This window comes from Aspergillus heteromorphus, assembly GCF_003184545.1.
Source record: "Aspergillus heteromorphus CBS 117.55 chromosome Unknown BO70scaffold_8, whole genome shotgun sequence".
Taxonomy (NCBI): Eukaryota; Fungi; Ascomycota; class Eurotiomycetes; order Eurotiales; family Aspergillaceae; genus Aspergillus; species Aspergillus heteromorphus.
This window is the reverse complement of record NW_020290413.1, coordinates 773,154-792,764: the sequence shown is the minus strand read 5'-3', so window position 1 is coordinate 792,764 and position 19,611 is coordinate 773,154. Positions and strand designations below refer to the sequence as shown.

At 47.3% G+C, this 19,611-nt stretch overlaps 8 protein-coding genes across 8 annotated transcripts; 4 read left to right on the top strand and 4 right to left on the bottom strand.

Moving 5' to 3' along the window:
* Positions 1 to 3,720: 3,720 nt before the first annotated feature.
* Positions 3,721 to 5,096, bottom strand: BO70DRAFT_428246 (DUF3984 domain-containing protein; the record flags this gene model as incomplete). The annotated part of the gene is made up of 3 exons (XM_025547953.1): positions 3,721 to 4,416; positions 4,482 to 5,009; positions 5,073 to 5,096. 3 exons carry the CDS (start codon positions 5,094 to 5,096, stop codon positions 3,721 to 3,723), a joined length of 1,248 nt encoding a protein of 415 aa, XP_025400738.1.
* A 918-nt stretch (positions 5,097 to 6,014) lies between these two features.
* Positions 6,015 to 8,880, top strand: BO70DRAFT_361006 (uncharacterized protein). The gene is made up of 4 exons (XM_025542943.1): positions 6,015 to 6,973; positions 7,026 to 7,973; positions 8,032 to 8,349; positions 8,405 to 8,880. Exons 1-4 carry the CDS (start codon positions 6,154 to 6,156, stop codon positions 8,632 to 8,634), a joined length of 2,316 nt encoding a protein of 771 aa, XP_025400737.1. The 5' UTR covers positions 6,015 to 6,153; the 3' UTR covers positions 8,635 to 8,880.
* BO70DRAFT_361005 (uncharacterized protein) lies at positions 8,742 to 9,120 on the top strand (the record flags this gene model as incomplete). Its single annotated transcript, XM_025542942.1, has 1 exon — positions 8,742 to 9,120. One exon carries the CDS (start codon positions 8,742 to 8,744, stop codon positions 9,081 to 9,083), a length of 342 nt encoding a protein of 113 aa, XP_025400736.1. The 3' UTR covers positions 9,084 to 9,120.
* A 251-nt stretch (positions 9,121 to 9,371) lies between these two features.
* On the bottom strand, positions 9,372 to 10,857 carry BO70DRAFT_386453 (acetolactate synthase regulatory subunit). Its single transcript, XM_025545825.1, has 2 exons — positions 9,986 to 10,857; positions 9,372 to 9,905 (listed from the first exon to the last, which is right to left on the bottom strand). Exons 1-2 carry the CDS (start codon positions 10,792 to 10,794, stop codon positions 9,728 to 9,730), a joined length of 987 nt encoding a protein of 328 aa, XP_025400735.1. The 5' UTR covers positions 10,795 to 10,857; the 3' UTR covers positions 9,372 to 9,727.
* Positions 10,858 to 11,568: 711 nt separating this feature from the next.
* On the top strand, positions 11,569 to 13,706 carry BO70DRAFT_395302 (KH domain-containing protein; the record flags this gene model as incomplete). The annotated part of the gene is made up of 9 exons (XM_025546524.1): positions 11,569 to 11,767; positions 11,845 to 11,924; positions 12,000 to 12,161; positions 12,374 to 12,395; positions 12,468 to 12,520; positions 12,584 to 12,748; positions 12,805 to 13,013; positions 13,068 to 13,608; positions 13,683 to 13,706. The coding sequence occupies 9 exons, from the start codon at positions 11,569 to 11,571 to the stop codon at positions 13,704 to 13,706; spliced, it is 1,455 nt and encodes a 484-aa protein (XP_025400734.1).
* Positions 13,707 to 14,502: 796 nt separating this feature from the next.
* On the bottom strand, positions 14,503 to 16,536 carry BO70DRAFT_334320 (putative RecQ family helicase RecQ). The gene is made up of 4 exons (XM_025541012.1): positions 16,414 to 16,536; positions 16,230 to 16,348; positions 16,140 to 16,174; positions 14,503 to 16,089 (listed from the first exon to the last, which is right to left on the bottom strand). Exons 1-4 carry the CDS (start codon positions 16,491 to 16,493, stop codon positions 14,656 to 14,658), a joined length of 1,668 nt encoding a protein of 555 aa, XP_025400733.1. The 5' UTR covers positions 16,494 to 16,536; the 3' UTR covers positions 14,503 to 14,655.
* Positions 16,537 to 16,802: 266 nt separating this feature from the next.
* BO70DRAFT_361001 (uncharacterized protein) lies at positions 16,803 to 17,340 on the top strand. The gene is made up of 2 exons (XM_025542941.1): positions 16,803 to 17,070; positions 17,119 to 17,340. Exons 1-2 carry the CDS (start codon positions 16,987 to 16,989, stop codon positions 17,269 to 17,271), a joined length of 237 nt encoding a protein of 78 aa, XP_025400732.1. The 5' UTR covers positions 16,803 to 16,986; the 3' UTR covers positions 17,272 to 17,340.
* A 744-nt stretch (positions 17,341 to 18,084) lies between these two features.
* On the bottom strand, positions 18,085 to 19,595 carry BO70DRAFT_361000 (pentatricopeptide repeat protein). Its single transcript, XM_025542940.1, has one exon. The coding sequence runs from the start codon at positions 19,541 to 19,543 to the stop codon at positions 18,260 to 18,262; it is 1,284 nt and encodes a 427-aa protein (XP_025400731.1). The 5' UTR covers positions 19,544 to 19,595; the 3' UTR covers positions 18,085 to 18,259.
* Between the last annotated feature and the right edge of the window lie 16 nt (positions 19,596 to 19,611).

Below are 19,611 nucleotides of genomic sequence, written 5' to 3'. Positions count from 1 at the left end.
ATAAATAGAACTTAAGCTTAAGATTTTTAAATATAATTATTTTATTTAATTATCTTATTAATTATAAGTTATATTACTACTTTTTTTTTTTTATTAATAATTTTAAAACTTATTATAATATATTTAAAATATTAAAAAAAATTTATTTTATATCTGCTAACTTATTCTATATTAAATAAAAATATTTAATAAATTTATTTACTATAATATTAGATTCTTATAAAGTCTTTTTTTAGAATATTCTTATTAATATCTATATTAATCTTAAGATTATAATAAAAGACTTTTATAATATAATTTATAAAAAATAAATACTTATTACTATATCTATTATAGCTCTTACTAAAAATATATTATAATAAACTAAAAATAATAATATACTTAGTTATAATATTAATATTAAATATTAAATATACTATTATTTATATAGTAAATAATATTAATAATTATATAATATTATTTTTTATAGCTGATATTATTTTTAGTATTAGTATTATTAAATTAAAAGTAATTATAAGATTATTATTCTAGAATAATAAAAATATTTTAATACTATAAAAATATAGTCTATATTTTTATTAATTAAATAGATTATATTAACTCTTAATATTATTTTAGATTATCTATATAATATATTATACTCTGATTAAAAAAAATTAGTTATTATTTATTAAAATATATTTAGAAAATTTTTATATTTTTAAAAATTTTTAACTTTATTATAATCTTATAAAAAATTATTTAACTAGTTTAATAATCTTATTTTTCTTTTTTAAAATATTTAAAAATCTAGATATTATCAGATCTTAATTAAGAGATTATTTTTTTATTTATTATTCTTTAAATATATATCTATTTTAATTAATTTTATCTGAGATTTCTGCTATAGATTAAAAATATTATATTATATTTTTTTTTAATTATTAAAAATATATTTTTATTATAAATATAACTGATCTGTGCTTATATAAAGATTATATTAATAATTATTTTTATTTTAATCAGCTATATATTATCTTCTATATTAATAAATATAAGAATAATTTATAATTACTAAATTTTTTAATATTTAATAATTATAGCTTTAATTATAACTAATTTAAAGCTATAGATATTTAATATTTATTTTTTATATTTATAATATTTATTAATCAGTTATCTAACTAATATAAAATAGAAAAACTATTATATAATTATAATAAGAAATATAATAAAAATAAATAATTTAAATATCTTAAGATATTAATTATTTATACTAATTTTTATTTTTATATATTTATTATTAAGTATAATCTGCTTATAAATTATAATATTCTAATTAATAAATTAAAATATAAATAAATATCTATTCTAAATTATAATCAGCTGCTGATAATATTATATTATATAAAATATTTAAAAAATAAATAAATTATATTTTATTATCTTAGCTAATAATTTATCTTTTTTAATTAGATTGATTTTATTATTTTTTATATTTAAGTCTTATAAATTTTTAGTAGAATAATTATTTAATTTTACTAGAGATTATCTAAAATCTATATATATTTTATTTATATCTAATTTAGAAATATATTCTTGCAGATAAATTTATTACTAATTTATAAATTATAATAATATATTTAATTAAATAATTTTATTTTTTATTTTTTAAATAAAATATACTAGATATATTATTTTTAATATATTAAAAAAATATTTAATCTTACTTTTTTACTAATATAATAAAATATAATTATCTTATTATTATTAGATTAAATTCTATTCTTAATATAATTTCTTTATTTTTAAAAAAATAACTATAAAAGACTTTTGTAACTAATTTTTATATATTTTTTATTTTAAAATATTAATTATATTTTATTCTTTAGTTATTTATAGATAATTATTATTAGAAATTTTATTAAATATTAATCTTTAATAATATATATAAATTATAATATAAAATATTATATATAATCAGAATACTTTTTTTTTCTTTTATTATAATCTTAAATATAAAATAAAAATAGAAATAAGATAATAATTTTTTTTTTATTATTTTTCTAAAAGATAGATATTATTAGAATTATAAAATAAAATTAAACTAATATTTATAATTAATATAGATAATATTTATAAATAGATATTAATTAATATTAATACTAGATAAGATCTAGTATATTATTTATAAAATATTAATTTTATATAAATAATAAATTATTATATTCTAATTTTTTATTACTTTTATATAATTATATATTACTTCTAAGAATATTTTATATAAGAATTTTATTATTATTTAAAAAATATAATTAGATAATCTCTAGAAATTATAATTAATATTTATTATATATTTATAAAATATTAGATAATATCTAAAAATTATAATTAATATTTATTATATATCTATAAAATATTAGATAATATCTAGAAATTATAATTAATATTTATTATATATCTATAAAATATAGTTTTTATTTATAAATAATAAATATTTTCTATATCTAATCTATTTTATTATAGAACTATTCTTATTAAATTATAATTATATAATAATTTTTAAATTATATTTAATTTTAATAATATTTATATATAATTATCCGATTTAGATAAGATTATATTATTAGTAATTATTATTATATATAAATAATAATAAATAATTATTTTATAATTATAAATAATTATAATATAATCTAATTATAATCTAACTATTACTGTAAATAATAGTTTAATAATTATTATAAAATAATTAATAAGTGTAGTAAACTATTAAATATATATAAATAATAGTAAGCTATTATCTTTAACTTTTACTGAACTATGCTGTGACCCTCTCTACGCACGCCTCCGGGCCCCTATGTAGATACGGAGCACCATACCCGAGTTCCACCCACTATCCATCTAGTTAACTAGTAAAGTGCTCCCCTCCCGTACTCCGTACATGGAGTAAAGCAATATCGAGACCTGTGTCCCATTGGACGGGGACTGTTCCACAAGAAAAAGCTAGGGCCTATATGGACTAGATAGGTAGGTAGATGGATAGATAGATAGATATATGAAACTAGGAAGATATGGAGATTGTACTCCGTAGTGGGATAATTATACTTATGAAGTTGTCGGGGGTTTGCATAATTATGTGCCGTAACTCCAGCACAGCGGTAGTACTATGTAGTATGCAGTATGTAACTAGTATGTCTTTGATTGATTAAACCCCAATCCCATGGCACATGATAAATAACTAGCAGCAACTTTCTCAAAACCGATATAGGGAACTTTTAGTAGTATTATCCGGTTATCATGACCATGAAGGAATCGCCATGTCATCCATATCATTAATGAGAGAGAAAAAAAGAAAGAAAGAAAGAAAGATCATGCAGCAGACTGAACAAAGTAATCCATCCTCTTGCACTCCCCGCCTAAATCCTGAATCCCAAATCCATGATAGGTTATGCAACTTAACCGCTGCCCGCGCCCCCTGGTCGATTCGCAGCAGCCAGTCAAAGGGGACGGTCGGATGATTGATAGCTTGGGTGTACGTGTGCGGTTACGTGTTCGTGCACCGCACCGACACCGTAAGTAAGTACATAAGTACCTTGGCTGCCTACCGTACCGTAACTAGGTACTTGCTTTGGTACAGAGTAGGACTCTGGATAATTACTACAGAGCTATTTGGGATAAGAAGGAGATGAGAGAGGAGGGGAGAAGAGGATAGAAGAGACATCATGCAAGGAAGGAAGGTCATGGTAATGCCCGTTTGACGATCCGGAACAACCACCCGGCGTCTTCCCAGCCGCCGTGGTCTCCGGGTTTCTCAGCCACGGAGGCGGTATCGGAGTCCGGATCAGGGAGGGAGATGTTATCGGCTTCTTCTTCGCGGATGTTGTCGATGTCGAGCTCGTGCCTTGGATGGTAGTAGTCGGCCGGGCGGGCTGAGGCTGGGGCTGGGGCGGTAGTAGCAGAAGCAGAAAGCGGCCAGTCGTCGACCCCGAAGAGAGTCCATTCGACCATCCGATCGATCCAACTACCTAGCCCGAAGCCCCGTTCCCGGGTGAGACGCTGCAGCTCCTGCTCGTCTATTTCGTCTTCGGAGGCGAACAAGGAATCCGAGGCCGAGGAGAGGTTGTCTTCGTCTTCGTCCTGTTGGATGATTTCCATCTCCGCGCGGATTCGCTCGTCGACGAAGTCCGGGACTAAGTGGCGCGTGGCGGCGTGGTCGGCTTCGCTAGGGGTGCCGATTCCGCTGCTGGGGGCGGTGGTGGTGACCGTGGGATCTTGTGGTTTGGCTGTTCCTGTGCTGCCGAGGCTAGTCATGAGGAGATCGGGGCGGCTGGGTCTTCTGCTCGAGGGGCGGGAGCCTCGGCGGGAGTAGGCAGCCGGGGTGGAATGGCCGGATCGAGAGTGGCGGGGTTCCGGGACGATGGGTTGCTGCTGCTGCTGTTGGGGTTGTTATTTTCTAGTAGGTCTTCTGTGACGAGACTCGTTGAGCTTTGCCGTTTCACGAGCCAGCTTTGGCCTTTTTCCTCGCGGGTCGACGAGGCGAGGGCAATGCCGGCGCGGAGCATCCATTCTGTGTCTGAGTGGCGATGGACGTCGGGCGGGTGGCGGCGGGAGGATGGAGGTGATAATGTGTTGTGGTTTTCTGAGGCCTCATGGTGATGGTGGCGATGGTGATGGTGGTGGTGAGGGGGGAGGCTGGCCAGGCCCTGGGTTTGCAGGTTGGTGTCGCTGGAATGGATGCGAGTGGAACTCTTGCTCCGGGAATCGAGACGCGCGCGGGACCCGCTGCGGGAGTGGGAGTGGGAAAGGACGCCTGGGGTTCCGGGGACGGAGAAGCTAGAGAGATAAGAGGTCCTGCCGGTGGGGGTGTCGGGGACTTCGCGTCGAGGGGTGAAGTAGTCGGCGGGATCGGTATCATTGTCGTCGTAATCGTCGTCGATGGGGAATCGAGGGTTCAGCGGGGATAGAGAGACCTGGTTGAGGGATGGATACGAACGGCGTGATCGGAAGCCGCCTTGGGATTGCGACGACTGGTGTTGTTGATGGTGGTTAGTAGGTACTAGGTAGGTAGATGGGTGGAACTGGGGAAGAACAGGGGATCTGGTGCTCACCTCCATGGGGGATGGACTGGGTGACTGGCAGTGTAGAATGGTGTATTGGAGCAGAGACTAGGAGATCCAAGCGGCCGAAAGAAGAGAGGTTGTCAGTGATACGAGGGTGCAATGATGGGCTCTTAAGCTCTGTCGGGATGGATGGCGATCGCACCACCCTTTCTCTCCTCGCCAGTCTTCTCCTCATCCGCCCGTGCGCGGGTGGCATGTGAAAATGCGGGCAATCAAGGGGAGCAATGGCTTCACCCAGCATATGTTGGAATGGGAAGCTTCATACTTGCAATAATTTGCCCCGGAGTGAACTAATGATAGCATGATAACCTTAACGGCGATAGGGGCTGATTGGGTGGGAATGAAATAAGCTGGATTGGCTTTACCACCTGCAGTACCTTATCCTCCTACCTTACCTTACTACTTGGTGTACAGTACGGTACTTGATGGTGATACTGTATTTGAGGCACCCAATCTGTTAACCGTTGCGTCTATATCGTTATCTTCCATGTCTATAAATAGTAGGTAGGACTTGACCACTTGCAGATGACTTCATGATGTCTGTCTGGTTCGTAGACGGTGCCCTAAGCTAGTAGTATAGTATATCCATAGCCGCTGGAGAGGAAGTGATGGTGGCCGGGCTGGAAGCTCAACATCTCAACCCATTGCACCTACTGGATTAGCCAGTGATCTATGCAGATGAGAGTGAAGCAGGCAGACCACTTGCCAGACTCCGAGGGATGAGGATATCATGATGATTCATGACGGGGGCAGTTGATCCCCACACCGCCCGAGCCAGCCTTACGTGGGCGATCAGCAGGCTGGACTGGCCGGGATGCTCTCCACGTACCGCTGCCTCGCGGTGACACCAGCTCAACCCATGATTGTTGCTTGACCTCCTAACCGCTGATTTCACCCCCCCCCCCTCCTCCTCCGAATACTCATGCCAACCCCGCTAGCTGGCTAGCTACTATTCAACCCTCTCATCAACGCATACTTCTCTCCCCCAGACCATCATTTTGTCGCCCCCCCCAACCTTCACTGTTCTCCCCGCTCCCTAGCTCCGGCCACCATGGCTGACGAGGCAAGCCGGCCTTTGCTGGACGAGGAACCCCGTCCTTCCTCAACTCGTCGATCGTCAACATCTATTGGCAAGTCTTCGTATCGCGCTGACCAGGGCCCCCATCCGTACGAGCTGTCATCCGAGTCTACTCCTCTTCTCGTCCATCGGGACGATGATCTTCTGGCATACGGCGGGACCGATCCCCGAAGACAGTCGTCCGATCACCCTCGAGATCCTTCCCCAGACACATCGCTGAAGAAACGGCGGGGAAGTATACGATGGCCGATGTTCTGCGCCCTCACTACGCTGGCTGCGGTCGTTGCGATCCTTATCTTCGCCTTTATCGCCCCAGCTGCCGTGAAGGAGTATGCGAAGGAGGCGACCGTGTTCAGGCCTACAAACGTCTCCATTGAGTCAGCCATGGCGGACGGTCTTCAAGCCCGGATACAAGGAGACGTGATACTCGATGCCCGGCGCATCCGGAAGAGACCAGTGCGAAACATCGGTCGCTTCGTCACCTGGATAGCAAGAGAGGTCGAAACTGGCGAGTCGGAAGTGGATCTGTATCTTCCGGAGTATGGAAACGTCCAGGTCGGCACGGTGCTGCTGCCCTCTATCAAGGTCAACATTCAAAACGGCCACGTGAACCATGTTGATTTCATGGCCAAGTTGATAGCGGATGATATCCAAGGAATTCGCTCTGTTGCACTGGACTGGTTGGACGGAAGACTTCGGCACCTCATAGTTAGGGGAACGGCAGAAGTCCAGCTGAAGTCGGGCTTATTAAACCTGGGCCAACAGATACTCACGGATAGTATCACTTTTAAAGGTCAGCTCCAACCCTTTACATGTTTGACTGATGTTACTGATGCCATATATAGAAGGTGACTTTCCCGCATTACCGGCGGTCAACGTCACCAACCTCAATGTGTACGACGCAGAGGGCCAAGGTGAAATGGCGGTCGATGCCTCTATCGCCGCCCAGATCGACTCACCCGTTACCCTGAGGATTCCTCCTCTCGGATTCGAGGTACTGGTTCCCAACTGTTCTCCTGGAGATCCTTATATTAGGGTCGCGGGTGCTACCACCCAAGAGTTTCCAATCGTTCCTGGTCTCCCAACATCGGTTGACGTTTCTGGCATTATCCGGGGCCTCTCTGATGACCTTACTAGAACTTGTCCTGGGGAGAAGAGCTCTCCCCTCGACTTTTTGGTCAAAAGCTACATTAATGGACTTGGAACCACGGTCTATGTCCGTGGAGCAAATGACCCGTCCTTGGGCACACCGGATTGGGTTGTAGACATCCTCAAAAGTGTGACTGTGCCGTTGAGTTTCACTGGACATGCCCTTGATAATCTCATCAAGAACTTCACCATGTCGGACGTACATTTTACGCTTCCCGATCCCTTTGCGGAACCTGATTCTCCCGAATCGCAACCGACCGTGTCCGCTTTGGTCAAGGTACTGATTGGGCTGCCGAAAGAACTGGGCCTCCAATTGGATGTTCCCCGAGTTCGAGCTCTGGCTGATGTCTACTACGAGGGCAGTAAACTCGGAGTCTTGGATCTGGATAAGTGGCGGCCTGCGAATTCGACCTTGTTTGACGACGTGGAGGGCGCCCCGGCGTTGCTCGTAGAGTTTGACATTGAAAAGGCGCCGCTTCATGTGACAGATGAAGATGTTCTAACCGACGTTCTTCAGGCGTTGATTTTCCAAGGGAAGACGGTCAAGCTCAAAGTTGCCGCTAATGTAGATGCGGAGGTTTCCACGGGACTCGGAACTTTTGCGGTTCGTGAGATACCGGCGGAGGGAGAGGTGGTCGTCCAGTGTAAGTTGTGTCGAGATAATGTTCCGTCGGAGAAAACTGCCAACTGACGTTTTTGTAGCCCCATATGGCGGCTCTCTGGACCAACTGGCTCCGCAGATTGAGTCCATGGCGCTAGGAACGACTACCGCCTCGTCCCTCCTCGTGAAGACCAAAATCAATGTCACCAATCCGTCGCCATACTCGGCGTCGATGCCTTTGATTGACTTGCAGCTCCTATTTAACGATACTAAAGTGGCTCATATCCTGGCGAAAGATATCACAGTTGTTCCTGGCGTCAATGACGGCATTCCTGTGGATCTTCTATGGAGCCCGCTCATTTTAGACGGGCCAGCTGGTGCCGATGCTGGTCGTGAGCTGCTCTCACAGTATATCTCAGGTGAGGGAGACGAACTTCTTGTATCAATGCTTTGTTTTTCTTACCACCCCCTCAGGACAAAACACAACAGTCACAATCAAGACCCACGAAGGGACGATCCCAGCGCTACCTAAACTCGGAAAAGCCCTATCTAAACTAGGGGTCGAGGTTCAGATTCCTCGTGTGCCCGTTCCTCGCGCTCCTGGTAACGGGAACGACCCCGACAAAGGCTCGGGGTTCATCCAAGGCGCCACGGTATTATCTACTCTCATGGATCTCATCTCTCTCCATGAACATCCGATCTAAGTTCATACATATAATTTGTGGGCCATGTGCCCCTTCTCCTCCAGACATGTGTTCAAGGAGAGAGCGCTCCGTTCAAGAGGGTGACTAACTTGCGTGAGCGCTGCTAGATGCACGTCATTACATCGCGGGCCGAGTTCACTTTATCCTCACCATTCCCTAATACAACGATTGACATTACGTCGATACACGCACAGGCATATTACGAGGAAGAGGAGGAGGTTGGCACCATCGACTACCAGATTCCGTTTTCCGTGCCCCCCGGGATCTCAGTGACCCCGCGGCTGCCTGTTGCCTTGAACATGGGAGGAATTGGCGGTGATGCCCTAAGAAAGGCCATCGGAGGCACCCTCGATTTGAGTGCTGTGGCCAAGGTGGGCGTTCAGATTGAGCACTACAGGGAAACGGTGACGTATCATGGCAAGGGGATCACGGCGCGAGTTAAGTGGTAAAGGCCTTCTGTTGGGCTTCTTTTTTTCTTTTTTTTTTTCTTTTGCTTTTTATACAGTTTGGTATTTTGAAAGCGGGCTACTGTGACTAGGTACTAGCTTCGTTTCGGACGGTCATGGGGTGCTTTGCTCTATTGGGTGCGAAGGGGCGTATAGGTATAGAAATGGCGTTTGAAACGACGTCTTGCGCGGTTCTTCTTGCTTGAGCTTGAGAGTCTACTAGATCAATTGACTACAACGCAGTTAGTTGCATTCTTGAATCCAAAGTATCTTGAAGCTGAAGTACAGACGAAATGATCCTCCGGGTTCACAGCATAGCACACATATGTTTGTTCCGTCCTGGTGAATGAGCATCATCCCATCTATTCTATCAAGCCGAACCACCGGCCAACACTTGCCCGTCTATTATTATATTAGGGCAAAAACACCTCCATATCCCCATCCACCAATACTCTAAACCCTCCCTATCACATCGAAAACAGAAACAAGTGAATTAAGAAAGACGTGTGAAAAAAACACATTTATTAATTCGAAAAATGCCTAGCTCAATAGGCTTGCCCAATTTACAAGGATTAAAATTTAAGAGTTTCAAGAGAGTTTGAATACATTTGTTGGCTTTTTTGATGGCAGGGAACAGTTCCTGGAATTTAACCAGGGGGCAGGGTGCTGGCGTCGACGACGTCCGCGGCATCCTTCTCGATTTCCTCGCTGGGCTCGAAGAGGGGAGAGCGGGGAAGGGCCATCAGACCGGTACGGGTGGACTCAAGGACACCGAAGGGACCGATCAGCTTCATGAAGGAGTCGATACGGGAGGGCTTGGCGGAGCTGGGTGGTGGGGGGTTGTAGTTAGTATTGATTTCTCGACAGGTATAGAGAGGAAAAAAAAAAGAAAAAAAAAAACTTACACTTCCACAATGCAGTTGTTGGTGCTGATATCCAAAACCTTTCCGCCGAACTGATGAGTCAAACGCGTAATGGCGTCGAGGTGCTCGTGCTTGTGTCTCAGGGCCTGACTCTGGGGCAGGTTGCGGGGGTGGTATTCGGGCTTCGCAACCTTACCCTGGGCGGGCTTGTCCTTCTGGCCATCGGCGAGCTCACCGGGGGTGGTAATCTCACGGTGGTGCTGAAGCAGCTCCTCGAAGAACTCGGGGCCCAAGATGCTGACCTTGGCAAGGAGCAGCTCGCGCTGGACGAGAGCGGACTCGGTGTAATCGAGGACGGCCCAGACGGGGACCAGATCATCCAGCTGACGACGGGCCTGCTCGACGACACCGTCCTGACCCTGCAAGACGATGGTCATGCGAGACAAATCCTCCACCTCGGTGTTACAGACGACCAGACTGTCGATGTTGAAGCCGCGGGCGGCGAGAATGCCCGACACGCGGGACAGCACACCGGGCTCGTTCTGCACCAGACAGTTCAGGATGTGGCGCTTGGGCGGGTTGGTGGGCGTGGTGGGCGTTTCGTACAGGATGGACGAAACGGCCGTGGGGGCGTCCCATTGCGGGGAGGCATCGGAGACGGGCAGCGGGAGGGGAGACCGGCGATGCAGTGCCTTGTAGGCCAGGGCTGAGGTCGAGCTGGAGGAGGCCCGGATGGTGGTGTTGCTGAACCGAGGGAGAGTAGCGGCCAGTCGCGAGGTTCTGCTCGCCACGGAGAGGAAAGGCGCTGATGCTGTCGACGACGACAGCATCACAGGACGCCGGAAAGCCATGATCGCCGCGCGGATGGGCCTGCGAGAAGGGGCAGGCGGGGATCGTGATGCAGCAAAACCGGTCAGGGCAAGTCGGAGAATGAAGTCCGCAGTCATCGAGCGCATTTTATACCGGCGGGCCTTCCGACCTCGGGGGCCACCGCTGACTCAGGCTTTTCGGGGGTCTGCGTATTATGATTACCGGCGGGTGACAGTACCACAGTACCCAGCTTGGCTGGATCCGGGTTAGCGCAGATGCGCGTTGGTTGAGGCTCACATGATCCGGCGCTGCATCTCATTCTCACATTAGTCTCGCGTTATTCTTCTTTCATCTGGCGCTGCACGATTATCGTTGATCGTTGGGGTTCTCAGCGATTCTCAGTGCACAGATCTTCAACTACTCTGGTTGGAAGTTGGATTTATCGGCAACCAGTTTTCGTCCCAGTGAGGAGCAGTGATAGTATGTACTGAACGGACCCGCCCTGTTTTTTACTTACCACTGGACTGTCATTGGCTCCAGCCGCTAACTTCTCCGGAGTCCAGCTCGGAGTCAGTCCAGTTCCCCCCCCGTGCTTTTGCTGCTGCTTTTCTGCGCCGCCGCTGCTGGTCGTTACGCTAGCGTCCACCGGGCGGATTGTCTGGACTCCACCGCCTGCGAAAGTCCTTTGCAAGATTATCTTGGCCTTTTCCGGCCTACTTGCTGCCTTGCCTACGGTCCTCACTGTGCCCTTCCCAACTTCCTCTTCGCCCTCTTCCTCCTCGCCGCCGCGCCCTCGCATCCTAAATCCCCATACCATGGACGACCGCCGCTCGAAACGCTCCCGCTTCGACCAGACCGAGCCTGAAGTGCGACGCCCATCGCGCTTCGACCGCCGTTCTCGATCCCCGTCGTCGCGACAGTCCGAATCGACTCGAGCCCGCAGCCCCTTCAGTCGTGAGCCTCGCAGCCCCAGCGCAGACACCGCAAAGAAAGCCGATCCTGCCGCCGCAGCTGGTATGTTCAGTCACACTGGTTTTGAGGGAGGAAAATGGGTGGCGTCAAGGGCGGAACTGACGGGGAGTTTCACACAGCGGCCGCCGCGGCCAAGATCAACGCTCAGTTGCAGGCAAAGAAAGGGATCCAGCATGTCGATGTTCCTCCAATCCGCTCGGTAAGCATGGCTTTTCACTGGCTCTGGTTGTCCGTCAACGACGTAAGAGACTGACATTCTTGCTCTACTGCTTAGACCGCAAGCCCTGCGCCACGATCTGGCTCGCCGTCCGGCGCCGACGCCTCTGGAAAGTTGAACGCGGAGATCTACGTTGCTGATGGGGACTACATCAAGGATATCGAAATCAATGACTTGCGCAACCGCTACACGCTGACCAAGGGCTCTACTCAAAAGATGGTAATTATTCCTGTTACATCCGCTGATCCTCCAGGCACACTTGTCGCAAGCTGGCTTCCGCCTCGGCCCTGCGCCTTGTCTTGATTTGTTCTCTGTCTTTTTGTTCTTGCTTTCGTTTGTGGTTATGGCTAAAGCTTACCCAAGTCAAAAACATGCATAGCATCCCACTTCCCCTCATTTGCATCTGCTGACCTCCGCTGCGTGACATCTAGATCAAAGAAGAAACTGGCGCCGGTACGCCTTCATTCCATATTATATTTTATCAACGTTTGACTCAAGGAAGAAGCTCATGATTTGTTCTACAAGATGTCACTACACGAGGAAATTACTACCCCGACAAGAGCATGGCCACCGCGGCGGTATGTGTGATCGTTCTCTCGCATGACCCGAACATGATGGTCTGACTTGAGGTCTCCCTGCAGAACCCCCCGCTCTATCTCCACGTAACGAGCACGAACAAAGAAGGTCTCGAACAAGCCGTTGCCCTGATCGACGATCTCATGAAGAAGGAACTCCCCAATCTGGTCGACGAGCGCCGATTCCGTCGTCGGGAGCCCGAACAAGTGGAGCGTGATGAGTATGGCCGTGTACGTACCCGCCGTAGCAAGCGATGCTGCGTCTCATATGAACTAATCATATACAGCGCAAATGGCCCGAGGAGCGGATCCCCGTCGACCTCGAACCGATCCCGGGCTTCAACCTCCGTGCCCAGGTTGTCGGACAGGGCGGTGCCTACGTGAAGCACATCCAGCAGAAGACCCGCTGCAAAGTCCAAATCAAGGGCCGCGGCTCTGGTTTCATGGAGCCCAGTACCGGCAGAGAAAGCGACGAGACGATGTTCCTGCACGTTGCGTAAGTGTCCTCTGCTTCCAGGTCTTCAACTACAACTCTATTAACGATATCTAGTGGCCCCGACCCGAACGAAGTGCAGAACGCCAAGTCCCTATGTGAGGATCTGCTGGCCAATGTGAAGGAACAGTACCAGCGCTTCAAGGAGAACCCACCCCAGCACAACTACGGCGGTGGTGGCGGCGGCGGCTATGGTGGTCAGCGTGGAGACCGGTACAACAACAACTACGGTGGAGGCTACGGCGGAGGGGGTGGTGGTGGCGGCGGTGGATACGGAAACCGCCAGCACCAGAACTCGCCCTCGACGTCCGCGAGCCCGTCGACACAAGCTCCGGGGGCTGGCTCGGGAACCGGAACTCCAGACTACAGCGCCCAGTATGCCCAGTACTACGGAGCCGACCCGTACGCCGCCTACGGAGGCTACCAGAACTACGTTGCCTACTACCAGTACTACCAGCAGGCTGCTGCCCAACAGCAACAGCAGTCCCAAAGCCCTGCTCCTCCGCCGCCTCCGCCAGCCAGCGAGGCTCCCCCGCCCCCGCCTCCGGGTTCGGGCTCTCCGCCTCCTCCGCCTCCTTCTGGCGGTAGCTACAGTGCTGTAAGCTTCTTCTCGCATGACACCTACCTCCGTACTACTAGCATCGATCAGCACTAACTCAAATTGCGATCTAGGTCCCTCCCCCTCCCGGACTGTGATACGGATACTGTTGTCCCAACAACCCCCCACAACATTATCTAATCTAGATCCAATGAGAAAATGCAGCTTCTTGTTATCCACGAACCCAAAACAAACAAAGTCCATTCAAGGCTGGTAACTAGCTAGCTCTACGACATGCCAAATCCAGATCCACCCCTGCCTGCTGAGCCGGCAATGCCACCGATCGATCATCTACTACCCTACCTTACCCTACCCTACTACACCACATCACACAACACAACACCGAACTCACCCTTTGGCTGCCCCTGTATCTTTATTCCGTCCGTTCCCGTCAACCGCTCCTGGTGGATCTCTCTTTCTATTTTCCTCATATAACCAGGATTTGGGTCTGTGTTACTTGCTTGCTTAAACCCTGTAGAGCAAAGTTCGGAATGCAATTCTGCGCTTATCATTTGGTGCGGACAAAAAAATCTTTTTGTTTGTTGTTGTGTTTTTGCCCTCAAGCGAATGGTTTTCTTTTTTGCTACTTACTTACTTAGTCAATCGCCCACCCACTCACTCGCTCACTCACTCAATCACTCACTCACTCAGTCCCTAGCTTCATCAAGTGTGTTTGTTGGTTGGTCCTGGTAGGATGGTTCTCTGCGCCTATCTACCGGACCTGTCTGGGACGGAAAGGAGGGTGCATGCAATGGATAATGCTATCTATCTATCTATCCCAGGTAGGAAATGGAAAAAATCATTAATTGCCATTTTTGCAATAATATTTCTGATCGAACAGGAACGGGTGTCTATTGTCATTACTTAGGTCGGTAGGTCGGTAGGCAGGCAGGGATGTAATAATGGGGACAATGTAACCAACCAGACAGTATCTATATCTATCCTGATTTCGTATGGTTTCGAAAAGCAATCTTCGGGGAATTAATGGGAAAAAGAAAAAGAAAAAGATATACATGACTTCTTGAATTGAAATTAAAATCCCCGGGATCAACCGCAGGGAAACAGCCCCGGATACAGTTTCTGCATATACCAGGGGACATTCATATCGACGAAATCGTCCATGCGGCTCTCAGGGGCCATTTTGGCCTTTCGTCTAGCGAGGCTCTGTCTGCCTTCCTTGCAGAAGTCGCACGCGAAATCACAGGGAGACGAATCTGCACCATTACCACCACCACTGGGGTTCACCCCGGACGTAGTAGTAGGAACTTGCGAGCCCATCCTTTCAAGCTCGAGATCACCAAAGAAATCCTTGATCAGATCATGTCTGCATCGGGAGGTGTTTTCGCAGTAGCTGACTACTTTTTCGAAGCTTGATAGTCGGGCAAGTTGGTTCTGGAGGGTGGTTTGCGACCTGTTGTTTTGGTTGTTTATTTGGCCGCCGGCGCGGTTGCGGGCGTTTTCGATGTCTCGTTGCAGGCGGTCGAGAATCCGGTCTCGTTCTTGAGTGTTGTAGTATACGATTGAGGCGGCGGCGCAGCCGTCACGACCGGCACGACCGGATTCTTGGACGAATCCTTCGAAGCTGCGCGGGGGGCTCCAGTGGATGACGAAGCGGACGTGGGGGCTGTCGATTCCCATGCCGAAGGCGGTGGTTGCGACGATTATGTAGAATGCTGGGGTTTTGGGTGACTCGGTGCTGTTGTTGGTGGTGGTGGTGGTGGTGGTGGTTTGGGGGACGAACTTGGATGATGTCCATTCGGTTTGTATGCGGGTTCGGTCTTCGGAGGATAAGCCGGCATGGTAGGCCACTGCGTGGACGCGGTCGCCCCATGCTGCTGAGAGAGAGGTGGCGAGCTTGTCGCAGACGGTTCTGAGTGGGACGTAGATGATCCCAGATATTGGGGGAAGAGTGGCAGACTCATCGCCTATTCCGGCCTCTCGCCGGGTCTGGACAGCTTGCAGCCAGGAGACAAGGTCGTTGATTTGGAACCCCTCCGGTTCTGTGGGATCACTCGCGAAGTCATCGAGGTACCTGATCTCGTAGTGGAGGTTTGGACGTGCAGAAGGCGTGTTGAAGATCTTTAGCTGGGTAGCGTCTAATCCGAGAAGTTTGATGATGTCTTCCCGGACACGGGGCGTTGCAGTGGCTGTGAGGGCTGTGATCGGGACCGGGGGGTGTGCCAGAGTCCGTCTGAACCAACCGAGTTCCTTGTATGCAGGGCGGAAATCGTGGCCCCATTCGCTGATACAATGGGCTTCGTCGATCGCGATGCGGATGAGTTCTCCCTGCCGGTGGATGGTTTGGAGGTTACGTCGGAAGGTCTCCGTCTGGCAGAGTTCCGGCGTTACATAGAGAAGACGCGTTCGTGGATGGCCCGACAGTAGATCATCCAAGATTGTCCGTCTTTCGGCAATTGGGGTCGTCGAATTGATGGTTGCTACCGCGATCCCTAAAGCTTGGAGTGCTTTTACCTGGTCTGTCTGCGTAACCTTTTTAGCACAACTCGCGAGGCGGTGTTTCTCTGACTGACCATCAATGCGAGGAGAGGGCAGATCACGACGGTTACTAGAGACAGGTCAGAGGATTATAAAAATGAGCGGCCTGAGGCAGGTGGTCCAACCTCCATGGCTGATCACTGCAGGGAGTTGGAAACACAGGCTCTTCCCGAACGAGGTATTCGCTTGCAGAAACACATCATGTCCTTCAATCGCTGCCGCAACCACTTCTCGTTGAAGAGGGCTATGGTGTCGGTTAGTTCGAGTGGTGGGTGGAGGAGTGGAGGAGGGGTTGAGGCTGGGACTGACCGAAATGATTTCTTCTGGAAGACGCGGCGGAGATAGAAGTCTAGATCCACTTTACGAGGCTTCAAACACCCGTATCCCATCTCTGCAGCATCCTAGGGGGTGCTGTTTGACGAGACTGCGAACGTTCTGTGGCTCTGGAGAGATCTTCTGGAGAGATCGGATGCTTGGAGAACGCGACGCGGCGGGGAAGGCCGGGGACTGACACGGTGCCACGTGATGCCCATTTATCCCAATCGGGAAGGCGGATGGGGCAGTCGGGCTACCGGGCCTCCTGCACCTCCAGCATCTACAAAGTAATATCATATGTTTAGGATGCAACACGTAATGTTGGTTGATTGTAGCTAACTAAATGTCAATTTGGTGAGTTGCTTACATACATTGAAACAACGGACCCACCCATGATACATATATACAATTGCCCGAGCCAATCCGATTCTCGAAGTCGAGGGTCGGCAGCACTGACATTCTCGGATACGACCTCTACAGTGATTTTGAGTGGCTGGTATGTCCCCTAGCCCTCTCTGTGTGCGTCGCATATAACAGCGAGGTTATCCCTAACGCAATGGCAAGGCCATGTCGTATGCCGTCCCCTCCAGCGGCATCCTCTGTCTGGAGCTTCTGCGACAAGCCGCCAACCCTCAAAGATATTATTTACGCCTTCCACGGTCAGAGATCATTCAAAACCTTAGTATATTGGTGGCGTACCTTGAATGGATCCAGACCGAGGCTTCCGGCGGGAACATGGCGTCTCTAATCCAGAAGATTCTGAGTCGATTCCTGGAGCGAATTCTTGATCCGCCGGGAATTGGGCAATCGCAGCCTATTGTACCTTTCCTGGAGAATGGATTCCCGGATTAACCGCATTTGGAGCTGCTGAACACATTCGACTGGATCGATTGGGATGGGATGGGGGTGCTTGTGAGTGATGTTTCAGGGCGTAACGAGTACCGAAGAGTCAGCTGTGCAGTCATCCAGAGCGACACCGCAGATCTGGCGCAGCTCAGGGAGGATCCGTCATGGTGGGATGATTGGTTTCGGCAGAACAACAGAGGGGACAATAACCTTTTCCGATGACTTGCATGGGATTCCTAACAGGGTATCCTCTGACTGGGCTAGGGCAGACTGTCCATGTGTGTGATTGACTAACGCCATGATACGTATGAGAGTTCGACTACAGCAAGCGGCTGGCCATGTCAATGGCATGCTCGAATGCCTTCCGCAGGTCATTCACAACAATCGACCCCTAGAGCCCGTAGGAAGCCGCCCGTTGCTTTTCCTGATAGAAAACCGTTTGAGCGTACGGCTGGGCTGGGCGAGGGTGAGATTGCCCCCCAGAGACGGTCCATTATGGACATCCAGCGCGTCAAAGAAATGGCTCGCGGTGGGAAAGCTTTAACCTGCTCCCCCTTTTGACATCGCTTTGAATGAAAGACCAGGGGTAGCCAATCTTCTGGGCCTTCTTCACCCGCGGCTCCCCAAGGGCCACTCAGGTAGGCAACTGGACGGAGACAGCGTGGCGACTGTAGGGCGCCAAGTTGGACCCAAAGCGGAAAGGGAAAGTGGCTCGATTTTCGCAGGAATCCAGTTCAATAGTAGTCTACTGACATATCTAACACTCCTGTTTCAACAACTTGATTCATCTGTTCCATTATTGATGACTATATGTAGAGCTAAAAATGAGAATATTGCTTGTTCACTGTACAGGATAACAAAAGGGGCAAGGCAACGCCAGCCAGTGCCACCGAAAACACCGCAATCAGGCTATCTATCACCTGAGGGTATATATAACAGGTCTATATAATGTACATGCGTCAACGGCCATCGCCTTCCAAGGACCCCCTCCCGGTTATGAACGCCGCTGTGTTCGGTTCATCTGCTTTTCCAGTTCCTCCCTGGTAATCATGACGTCCAGCGCCTTGCGCTTCCTGGGCTGCCAGATGCGTTCCATCTGCAGCCAGACCTTCATGATCTCGTCCGGCCCACAGCAAGCTCCGAATGCCCGGAGGATGGTGACGATCATTCGCCGACCCAGGAACACGCCATTCTCGATACGGGTTTCAATCTCCTCCGATGAATGTTGTCGATGTTGGGCATGCTCTTCGATTTCCTCATCCGCGCCTTCCATGTCGCGAAAGGCATTGTCCGCACCCGGCTTGCCGTCTGCTTGGGTCATCGTCCTGGCTTTTGGATTTCCGACTTCATGAGACTTCCCCTTGGAAGCGGAGCCAGACGTAGGCAGTGTAGTGTTAAAGTCACTCGGCTCACGTGTGACAGACGGATAAGCTACCTCGAAGGCAGAGGTGCCACCAAGGAACGGGGTCGTCAATCCAGACTTCTGTTGATTCCGATACAGCTCGGTGAGCCTTGTGCTGGACTCATGGAGCGCACGAAGATAGCTTTTCCACGTCTCTTGCAACTGCTCGGCTGTCCAGCCCTTGTTGTAACGTCCGTTGCGGGCGAACCCACTAAAGTACAAGAGAAAGATCATACCACGGGGAGGTACGACATATGCTTTCTCCATATCCGCGAGAATAGACTTGAAGCCATTTATATCAGCGGTGGTGTTGGCATGCAATGAAAGAAAGATATGGAATGTCCGCGTGTCGGGGACTGCCCGGAATGAGTCTTGCAGGGCGCGATGGTAATCCGGCAGGGTACCTTTGAGGGCAGCAGAGCCCTGCAAAACGCGACCCAGCTTTTTAGCGTCGTTTCGGTATAGGCCCATCTCTGATCTCAGATTGGACTCCCTTCGGCGTTTGGGATCCATACTGGGCCCAGTTGCTGCTTGCGACGCTGCCTCGGCTTCCATCATTTTTGCATATAGCTGTTTAGCTGTTTCCACCTCTCCCGCACGAATGAAGGCTGTCATAACGCAATTCATTACAACCGTATCGACAATCTCACCACTTGACACGAATTCATCGAATGATCGTTGGACACCAACAGCGTCTTCTTGCATGCCGTAATACTGAATTTTGGAGACTTTCCCAAAGCGCTTGAATTCGAGACCCCGCTTCTTCATTTCTTCGAGTAGTCGTTCCGCAACGGTGAATTGACTGGATTTAATGGCAACATCAAATAGGATGCTGAAGACTACTTCGTCCGACTTGACACCTCCCAGATGCTCCATTTTTTGCCATATACCAATCGCTGATATCAAGTCTCTTTTGCGCACCTTTCCTGACCCCCGCCCCGCGA

Bases quoted from the DNA above. Each gene is read 5' to 3' on its own strand.
- BO70DRAFT_386453 (XM_025545825.1), bottom strand. From the start codon at position 10,794: ATGGCTTTCCGGCGTCCTGTGATGCTGTCGTCGTCGACAGCATCAGCG. The intron at 9,906-9,985 runs GTAAGTTTTTTT...CCCACCACCCAG, and splicing joins AACAACTGCATTGTGGAAGT to CTCCGCCAAGCCCTCCCGTA.
- BO70DRAFT_361000 (XM_025542940.1), bottom strand. From the start codon at position 19,543: ATGGAGCATCTGGGAGGTGTCAAGTCGGACGAAGTAGTCTTCAGCATC.
- BO70DRAFT_334320 (XM_025541012.1), bottom strand. From the start codon at position 16,493: ATGGGATACGGGTGTTTGAAGCCTCGTAAAGTGGATCTAGACTTCTAT. The intron at 16,175-16,229 runs GTTGGACCACCT...ACCTGTCTCTAG, and splicing joins TGCAGTGATCAGCCATGGAG to TAACCGTCGTGATCTGCCCT. The intron at 16,090-16,139 runs GTCAGTCAGAGA...AAGGTTACGCAG, and splicing joins GCCCTCTCCTCGCATTGATG to ACAGACCAGGTAAAAGCACT.
- BO70DRAFT_361001 (XM_025542941.1), top strand. From the start codon at position 16,987: ATGTCGTATGCCGTCCCCTCCAGCGGCATCCTCTGTCTGGAGCTTCTG. The intron at 17,071-17,118 runs CTTCCACGGTCA...TTGGTGGCGTAC, and splicing joins CTCAAAGATATTATTTACGC to CTTGAATGGATCCAGACCGA.
- BO70DRAFT_361006 (XM_025542943.1), top strand. From the start codon at position 6,154: ATGGCTGACGAGGCAAGCCGGCCTTTGCTGGACGAGGAACCCCGTCCT. The intron at 6,974-7,025 runs GTCAGCTCCAAC...TGCCATATATAG, and splicing joins GGATAGTATCACTTTTAAAG to AAGGTGACTTTCCCGCATTA. The intron at 7,974-8,031 runs GTAAGTTGTGTC...ACGTTTTTGTAG, and splicing joins GGGAGAGGTGGTCGTCCAGT to CCCCATATGGCGGCTCTCTG.